At 35.6% G+C, this 10,181-nt stretch overlaps 1 protein-coding gene across 1 annotated transcript in view; it reads right to left on the bottom strand.

Moving 5' to 3' along the window:
* Positions 1–4,373: 4,373 nt before the first annotated feature.
* Bard1 (BRCA1 associated RING domain 1) overlaps positions 4,374–10,181 on the bottom strand; it is a 64,984-nt gene continuing 59,176 nt past the window's right edge. The window contains exons 10-11 of the mRNA XM_004851102.4: positions 7,455–7,552; positions 4,374–6,439 (exon numbers count right to left, since the gene is read on the bottom strand). Of these exons, the coding sequence (XP_004851159.2) occupies positions 6,107–6,439; positions 7,455–7,552 (431 nt within the window). The 3' untranslated portion in view covers positions 4,374–6,106. The remainder of the gene's footprint in view (positions 6,440–7,454; positions 7,553–10,181) is intronic.

Here is a 10,181-nt window from a genome sequence, read left to right as displayed (position 1 = left end):
ATGCCAAAATAAACTACTAAGAGTACAAAGTGATGGTTTCTAGGCAGAGATTGAGACATACAGGATACATACTTTCTTGTCTAAATGTTTGCATTATTGGACTTTAAAAACTATGTACATAAATTATTTTGTTACAAAATACAAATTAAGTGCCAACAATCCATTTTAAAAACCATCCCATTAAAAAACCTCCCTTCTAATGACTATATCTGAATTCATAGCAAACAAGCATGAATATTAAAAAGATGTATTTTTTCAAAAAGTAGATGAAATAAACCTGTATAGATTTAACTACTGTTTAAATTATCTTCAGATTAAATTTGCTAACTTAGGAAATTAAACATGGATAGCAAAAAACTCATTTTTAATTCATGGTTTCAGCAAGCTGCATTTCCTGTTTCTGACTTGAATTCCTAATTAAAGGGAAAAAAGGTCTAATAAAATATTGATAAAATGTCATTCTCTTCTGCAAAAGACTAGAAATAGCACTCAAGGGGAATAAAAAAATGCTTAGTACATATCACAGTGAATATTAATCCATTTGTTTCTACAGTAAGTCCTAGGTACCTTTCTGAAAAACACATGATTATATTGAAAGCAAACACTGGGTGGTTCTACCAAGAGTCATATATCAAAAATAGACTTTGAGTGTCTCTTAACATCACAATGCTCACTGGCATGCAGGTCTCCAATAAGGGGTATCTCCTGGACAGGAGAACAGGGGCCTGCCATGCCAACAATACCTGTGTGAGCATGCTGGTTTCTCTGGTTCTCCTAGCAGGGTGCAGAGCATCCATTGAGGACTGTGGCCTGCCTTACTCAAAATCTGATACGTAGGAGGTTCTCAATAAATATTCAATGGAATGTACAAATTACTCAGTGAATCATTATCAGATTCTCATTCAACTTCCTTTTAAAATGTTGAAGCAGGTCTGTATTTTTAAAAAGGAAAAAAAGATTTTATATATATATGTGTGTGTGTGTGTGTGCGAAATGCTACATAGCACCTTAAGAGGGTGCTTACTGAAGCCTGATCTTCATGCTTTCTATCACATATATGCAAAAGGTCAACAGAAAAAAATCTCCACAGACTTAGTTTACTTTTCAGAATTTATTCAATGTAATTTAAATATCAAATGTATTAATCACTACTTTCACAACCACAAAAATAATTTGAATTTACTACAAGGTGTCAAAACTTCAGCACTCATAGAAAAACGGAAATGATTATTTGAGTAATTGTAATGACCTCAGATTTCATATACAGAATATGTAGTTGTATGTAGTGAAACACACATTTTGCACTGTAGTAGATCCTTGAATCAGAAATACTATGTCAAAATGGTGTGACCATGTAGCAGGTAATTCCAACAATAGTGGGTGCCAGAGCAGTGACTTCCAAGTACTGTACTTTCCACAAAGCATTTTCAAATTATATTCCTCCTCTCTGTTCATCTCTCTGCCTTTGAGAGCACATGTAGGTGTTTGTCACCCTTCTACTCCCAGCTAGGGAACACAGCCTCCTAGTAGTTTCTGTGTGAGCCACGGGAATTGACTGGAGTGTACCCTGTGTTTCTGGTGTGCTGCAGAGGAAAGCAACATACATACTCAAACATTGAGCTTTTAAATATGGCTTCTTTAGTGATAAACCAACTTGATCAATTGGTGGTGACTGAACGAAGAGTTGAAAAGCATGATTCTTCTTGGTCTCAGAACCAAAGTGCACTGATCAGTAATGTTTGTGGAGGTGGAGATGGGGTGTTATAGGAGTGTAGAATACCATCTCCCCTTCTGGTTGTCTTGGAGCACTTCAGTAAGTTCACATAAGTAGATGTCTGATCAGATTCCCATGCAGACAACAGTGCAATGTGCCCTGGAAGATGGTGTGGTGTGGGAAAAACACAAGGTAGACCTTTGCCTTTAGTGGGAGGCACCATCCTGGGCCAGTCTCTGGCATTGTGTGTGCTTGGTTCCTCATTCCAGCACGAGAGCTCCTATCCTCACATGAGGTTACCTGTAAGGTCACACCAAAAGGCCTAATTCTTTTTGCTTTCCTAGTTAGTTCCTAACCTGTAAGGGCAGGAGTGCTCTAAACATTACAGGTAATGCCTCATCAACTCATGAAAATCATAGCAATCAATTAAAGCTCATTATGTAATTTTTAAGTGTAACTAAAGGTCTTAATTTAAATGTGTAGAATGTGCACTGCATCCTGTACAGCTGATAAGGACAGTTGCTGACTTAACTTGACATTCTGAAGAAATGGTGCTCCCTCCTCCAAAACTTCTTTGCATTTATCCATAATGGAAACAACCCAAATATTCAATAGCATAGTTTCAGTTAAATTGATATATCCTGTTGACAGAATACAACTATTTTAAATTACGCATGATTATTTAATGACATGACAAAATGTAGAAAGTAAAAGTATATGAAGATTGAAGCCCTTATAAAGCTAGTCAGTCCTCTGTGTTCATGGGATCTGTAATCAATTCAAACAGGAGAACCAAAATATTCAGAATAAAAAATCTGTACTGAACATACTCTTCTCATCATTATGCCCTGAACAATATAGTATAAAAACTGTTTGTGTATCATTTACATTACATTGGATATTATGTGACCCAGAAATGAGATGAGAGGAGGTACATAGGTTTTACACAATTATACTATTTTATTCTCTTTCTTGTTTTGGAGACAAGATCTAGCTATGTTGTCCAAGCCGGTCTCATACTCAATGAACTCGTGACCCTCCCACCTATACTATGCCACTGTATGGTACCTGAGTATCTGTGGATTGGGTATCTTGTGGGGGTGGGGAGGGTCTTTGAAGAACCCCGCCCCTGCCCCCTCCCACAGTGGGTACTGAGGGCTGAATGTATAAATGCTTTACAAAAACAACCAAGACTGTTAATAGTTGTTATTCCTGAGTTTTGGGTTAACTGTTTCCAAGGCCCAACTAAAATAAATGGAAGAGAGTAGAGTGATAGGGATTGTGTGAATGTATGCTTTCAATTGTGCACGTAGGCCATATTATTTCAATCCAAAGGCAAACAGGGCAAATGGGGAGCAGTTTTTGACAAATTTGTAGCACTGATAATGAAAACTGTAGTCTCAAAATTATAAAAGGTAGACAAAAAAGTTTTTTAGAAATCTTTTTTTAGATGTGTAAAGTAAATTTACCCCAAGGACATCAAAGGGAGGGCTCAAGCTGAGGTGGCAGAAATGGTTTGTGACATGATGCCAACAAGGTAAGTCAGGCCTGTGCTACAGTGCATCACCTGTGTGCAGAGGCCTAAGCAGTCTTGGTTCCCACAGTAAATCCATTCATGCAACAAAAGCTAAAGAAAATTTGAGTTGAATGGACAGGAGGGGCTACAGATGGGAAAACTTGATGGGATGAAGGAAAGTCTTGTGCAGCAGTCTTGGGTGGGTAGGGGATTACCACCAGGACTATTCAGGATGGAGACAAGCTGTATTACCAACAGCTATTTTTGCAGGTGCTGCTTTCAGAGACATTTCTAAACTGAACCACCCTGCTCACAGTGGCCCTAGGCGGTGAACCTAACTACAATGTAGGTGTTCACATTTTGCCATTCACATGAGAAGACAGCACATTCCTCATTGTAGACACTGGTTAGGTAAAGTAGAGACGGCAATCAAGTGCAGGTTTGACTGGCTTCAAAGCCTGTGCAGGATCCTACTCAGCAGCTGGGTGTTAGTCATCAACCCTTCAAGGCACAGGGAGACTAATCCAGTGTTTTTTCTCTTTTCTCACATGCCCATCCTAACAAAATTTTCAGGTACCAAAAACAGGACCTTGTGCCTTCAGAAGCTACACAAACAATCCCTAATTCATAACAGAGTATAGCTTAACTAGCCAAATATAATATTAATTGAATAAAGAGAATTCTCAACTTATCTACTCTTTTATTAGGTAGCTTGTGATATGTATATATTTGAAAGAGGTTGACATATAAACTCATTCAGTTCATAATTCAACTTCAAACAAAATAGTGACTTTTAGTTGTCCACAATCCTTTAAAACAACTAAGTCCTTTTTTATACTCATCATGGTAAGAACCTCCATCCTGCCACTCTACCCCTGGTCTTCATTCTCACAAGAACTTCAGGCCTCTCAAAACACAAACTTCATCTAGACTCAGGTCATCTACCAAATTCTCAGAGAAGAATAAGAAATTGAAGCAGGTGAAATAAATGGCAAACTATGTCTACTAAAATTTAAGTATCTAACTCAGGCAAGCCACTGAAACCTTCACACTATTCATCCATCCTTATTTCAATAATAATTCTTTAAATTTTAAGTCCATTTTTTAAAAATCTGTTTTGTCATTTTTATTTTTATTTAATGTTTTTATTTTTATTTATAAGATAAAAGTTAAAAATAGTAATTTTTATGTGCTTTTCATTTTTAGCAAGTGAGAAGGAAAAAAAAAGGCAGCAGACAAGGGAAAAGGAAAAAAGCTACAAGTACAGGCAGAACTGGTAAACAGCCACCGTAAACAAAGTGGAAAATCTACCAAGCACATGACTTAATAGAATCATGAAGGAATCACTGCACAACTAATGTTATCCAAACCATCAAAGTTACACTCTGTTCAGAATAATTTACTTAATGTAATAGAATAGCTAATATACTTTAAAAATAGTTCTACTCGAAATTAGTTAAAAGTGTCAAATGTTCAAAAAAGCTAAACGATATCGTCACAAGTCATGCTAAGTCTAATTCTTTAATATACAAAATAAGCCACTTTTACAAAAGATACAGATACGTGGAAACACAAGTAACTTTAATGATTTGTGGCAAACAAAAGGAAGCTTGAATCTGATTAAAAAATGAAAATAATTATAATTACGGTACATTTACATAGTAAGTACAACAGAGTAAAAACATTCAGAACAGAAAGAGTAAGCTCCTCACTCAGGCCATTCTCAAGCTGCGCTCTGTCCAACACTTAAGCCTTGACTTCGGTATCCAGAGCAAGTCTTTTCCACTTCTTCCTCTACATTTACTGTTACAGCCTTTTGTATAACCTGGGGAATATCTCCTACATCTCCAACTTCTGCCTACCTACCAACCTAAAAACTTTATGATGAAATCAAGACTGGGCTAGGGTGTAGCTGAATAGGGCATACGCTTAGTATATTCATGGTCCTAGGCTCCATCCCTTGCAAGGTCTACCAGACAGACTGCTTCTAATCTAAAGTATTGAGATTTGATGGACAATTTTCTATTGAGACTTTGAGAAATGCTGATATTAAAATATGTCACAGAAGTAATAAAGTATATACATGTTTATAGTAAACAGCTATAGTTAACAATAAGTAAATGTACATGATAAAATATGTACCATAAGCCCAATATTGATTTTCATTGCAAAAAAAAAATACTGTTATAGTCCAAATCATGATTTCTTAATGAATACACAAGATTTTAAAAAGGGCTAAAGCTCAAACACACCAAGAACATTGTAAGAAATTAAAACCGATGTAAAATGAAAGCAGTTGCAGACAAAGAGAAGTTAACACTTACAGCAGCACACTTAGATCTAAGTACTCTCTTCTCATTATAATAAAGCCAGAATAATGATTTGACAACATTCTGTTTACTAAAGGATGTCAAGTATTGTTGCTGGGGGCAGGTGTGGACTTTTTTCATAGGTTAAATAGTAACAGTATCATTTACAGATTTAACCAACAGTTCTGATAGCCTCTCATTAATCTCTGATAGCTGATAACTGGAATAGGACATGATTAAGAAAAAAAAAAAAAAAAGATCAGTTTTAAGAGGAAAAATTCATTTTTGCAGTGCTGGGGATCAAACCCAGAACCTTGTATGTAGCTAGGCAGGTGCTCCACCATTGAGCTGTATCCTCAACCCCCAAAAGAAAAGCTATTAAAAGCAGTCCTAGCACTTAAATGATAAATGAATTGAATGAATTCCTAATCTGGCATTTTTTTTAATACAAAGAAAAAAACATGTGAATGACTCTACCTATCTGTAAAAATATGAATAACAAACTGCAATGGCTGAATTCTCACAAAATGTTCAAGTTCAGTTTGAAAATTTCATCTGATACAAAATTCAGCTGTCAAGAGGAAGCACCTTGAAGGACATCACGCAGTTTATGAACCAGCTGGAAGGAGCCATCCAGACTTTACCCTGCCTAACCCTTTCTGGGCGATAATTAGATAAATCTTCATAGATGATATACTGTGTGCAGAAGCGCTGATCAGAATTGGGTTTGGCATGGTAGGCAACTGTATTGATGGTCTGAGTCACGTCACTGTCTGGCTTGGGCTTTCTACTGAGGACCTGGCCCCCGGCTGCAGCAACCAGCCTAATGAGATTGTCCTTTGGATGATGTTTGAAGGTTCCCCCAAAATAGAAATAGCATCCATCAAACAGCTTAGGCAACTGAAATAACAAGAAAAAAAAAAACTGTTGAAAGCATATCAAAATATTTTAAAACACTGCAAATGAATGAAGGAAATAAAAACAATAGTCAAGAGCAATTAAGAAGCTACTTTATAAGCTGCTGGCATAAGTTGTATTTCACAACTGAAATAACTGGATCAACAAAAATACTTATGCAAATAAGGGTTTGCTATTGGCAATTTATTTTTCCTAAGATCAACTAACTACCTCAGATCCTTTTTAGGCTCCTTAAAAAAAAGGACAAAAACAATTGTTCATCAAATTTCTTTTGTCAGGATGCTTATACATACTGGGTAGGACTTGGAGTCCCCAAAATTCCTAGGATAGCTGAGATATGCTTCAGGAATACTAGGTTAAACTGAATTAAACTGTGACAGGAATACCTTTTTGATGGACCATTCAATTTTGTCCATCCATATTCAGGGCCCCACATACTGGCAACTTCAAGTCTCTAAGGCAGGTCTCGGGCATTCCTGAGATGTAGTGTATGCTCTGGCACAAGACATTATGAAGTGATGGTGAGGGATTCAATCAGCTATACAACACTTCCATATGTTTCATGGAAAAATAAAATTTCACAATTCCTTCCTACAAAAAATTTTCATTGCTTCATTGCTATATATATCTTTCAACAAGATAATGGAATAATATCCATTAAAATGGCAATATGTGGCAATAAAGACATATGGTAACCAAATCCGAGCAGTAGCTATAAGTATTCTTTCAAGCTACTTCCTGTATCTGAAATTTACCTCAGATTCTGAAAGGTTTATGGGAATGCTCAAGATGCCAAAAATCCATTAACAGTATGAAATTTATTACCTTCTGGATTTTACTGCACATTGTGATCATCTCTTAGAATCAAGTGCTTGAAATAAGCACAATTAAAATTTTGATCAGTCACCTGTACTTGTTGAAAGGGCAGAAGTTTTTCCTGATGGTGGTGATAATATGAAGTCATAAGAACAAGGAAAGTAGTATCAAAAGAAAATACCATCTGTTCTCTGTTGAGCCTGCTTCTCTGTGGACCTTCAGGAATTTCGTATTTTTCTTCCTGGTCACAGACTTTTCTTTGTAGACATGCTTTCACCCCTGAAAAAAAAAATAGGGAAAAATAAAAATCAATATCAACTGAGCATTATTTCTATCATTGAAATTAAGCAAAATTATCCGTTTTATCTTCTTCGTGGTTTATCTAAGAAATTTTACTTATGCCACAAGAAAATATAATAAAACTAGTCTTCCATATAAAGAAAACTTAAGAACTTCTTCCTTCAGAGGACTAAGCAATGAATTAGTACTGAGCACTAATTTTAATCTCCTTCATAAAAAACCTAAACCAATACACTATTTCAAGCACAAGAATAAAAACTGACAGTTTTACTAATAGCAATTACCAAAACTGAGGTGAATAAAAAGTCCATTACCGAGTCCAGTGTACAATAGTCTGAACTGAGCACTTACCTGACTGCCCACTGTGGCAGTCAAAAGTCTAATTTCAGGCCAGACTATATGACCCAACATTAGGAAGGTGCTTTAGCCCTTGGCGCCTAGCTGAGCTGACCATATGACAGGGCTCCACAGCACCTGTTTAAACAGGCAGACTTGGACTTGCTTGCAATTTCACATTGAAGTCACTACTTCAGAGATTTGGTTGTGCTCCACAGGAAAAAAACCACTATTCTAATAATTTGGATAACTGTACCCAGTTTCAGGTTAAAAAAAAAAAAAAAAAAAAAGCAAGAGTAACATGGAGATAACAGTCTGGTGCTATTGGGAGTCAGGAGTCGTTTGTTCCTCTGCCCTGCTCCTGGGTGGGGAAGCCCTCAGCTGACCCATTAGCTGACTGCCAGCACCTACAGTCTGCCTAAATTCTAGAAATCCTACAACGTCTTAGGAATGTCACTGACCAGTCTAGACGGGAGGAAAGAGACCTTTAATCTAGAGGTCACCACTGAGGGTAGGAATTGACACCATGTATATGTAGTAACCATGCTCCAGAGTTTGATGGCATATAATAAACTAAACTTGACATGTGAGGTCAAGTGACAGTTATCCTAGTTATTTGTTTAAATTCCTTAAGCTTTTGCTTCCTTGCTCATGGAAACAAAAATAAAACTAGCAAAACCAAGTTTTCACAGATAAAATGCAAGCAGTATTCTAGAAACTGGATTCTATAATAAATTATTTTCATTATAAAAATTAAAACCGAATAATTTGCTGTCTTCGACATTACTCAATAAACTCAGATAAAATTTCAAAAAAAGAATAATTGCAGCATCTTATAAGACTTGACAGTAAAAGTCCAAATTCTTATTCATTTTTGTATTTCTGCTGTTTCCTGTTACTTTTTGGTCCCATAATCTAATCTAAACATTCATTAAAACAGAAAGGTTGTAACTTTAAGTGCTTAATTTAAAATTATGGCTGATTCTTTTATTTACCACTGAGATAAGCTCAAGTTATGGCACATATAAGATGGTAACATTACTCTTGCCCAAAAATTTAAAGAACTTGAAAACAATGTAGGACAAATTTTATTCTAAATATTAAAAAACCTGCCAATCAAATATTCTGGAAGTATTAATGACTTAGAAATAATGAAGTGGGACTCAAAATTACATGCAGGAAATAGTGTACAATTAGAGATTTAGCCCTTTATAGGATTAAATATAAAATGGATTAATTAAATGTTGAAAAAAGTACATCATTAGGAAAACATGGATCATCAGGATGTTTCACTGTTACTTCCATGGGCACAAATAAGTAGAACGTGAAAAGAATCTATCTACTTACATATTAAGTGTATTATCCTTACACCTGTAAATACACTAAGAGAAAATTCTCATAAATTTTCATTAGTGGAAAAGTATCATAGCAGTTATCATTTTATGATAACTATTAATGTTATCCAATATTCATCCTAGGAGCAGAATGTATTATAATCTTAATGTATAAATATTATCCAATACTCAGAAAACCCCAATTTTCCATAATTAATAAATATTAATAATTACAAGGCCTATCCAAATATTTAAAAGAACAGAAAACTAATGCTAAATTGCATACTAATACTTTCTGGCTAAATGAGAGAACAAAGAAAAACAAATTCTTTAAAGCCCAAATTATTCTCTTCCATTCTATTTTTTAAAAAATGACTATTTTAACGTGAAATTACCAAGGGTATAATTATACTTGTTCTAAGGAAAGACTCTTATGAAAATTATGATTAACAGCTACTATCTCCGTTATATGTCTGTTATTTCCTCAAATCCAGCAAGCTTGGGAGAGTTGATGCTTACTGTCTACAGTCATCATGTTCTATGAAGATGCTGTGAATATGAATTTGTACATACTGTATTACCGCTCTTAGAGGGAATACAGGGTTAGGCCCCTCTGAGAGTTAGCCCCCAACATTTTTGTCAAGTGATTCATACTTAACTTTGTCTTGTGTGTTTATGTTTAAAGGCACCTTAGTTATTCTGTTGTGTTGATTCATTAGCATTAAACTCACAGCGAACAGTAATACAATTCAGGCCTTGAGAAAGCCCCTCTCTCCAACAAATACTTTCGTTGAAAGGCAAAGCCTTTTTGAGTTTAGGAAAATTAGACAGTGCTGCAACCTATACTCACAGGCCATTTTAAACAGTGAAATCAACAAAAACACACAAAACTGCAAAGAACTTGGCTCTGAAAAACTGTGAAAGGGACATTTGTTTAG

This window comes from Heterocephalus glaber, unplaced genomic scaffold, assembly GCF_053883595.1.
Source record: "Heterocephalus glaber isolate CG9 unplaced genomic scaffold, H.glaber_assembly_v1.0 deba00000621, whole genome shotgun sequence".
Taxonomy (NCBI): domain Eukaryota; kingdom Metazoa; phylum Chordata; class Mammalia; order Rodentia; family Bathyergidae; genus Heterocephalus; species Heterocephalus glaber.
Note: the sequence above shows the minus strand (reverse complement) of the source record. Positions and strands in the feature narration are given on the sequence as shown.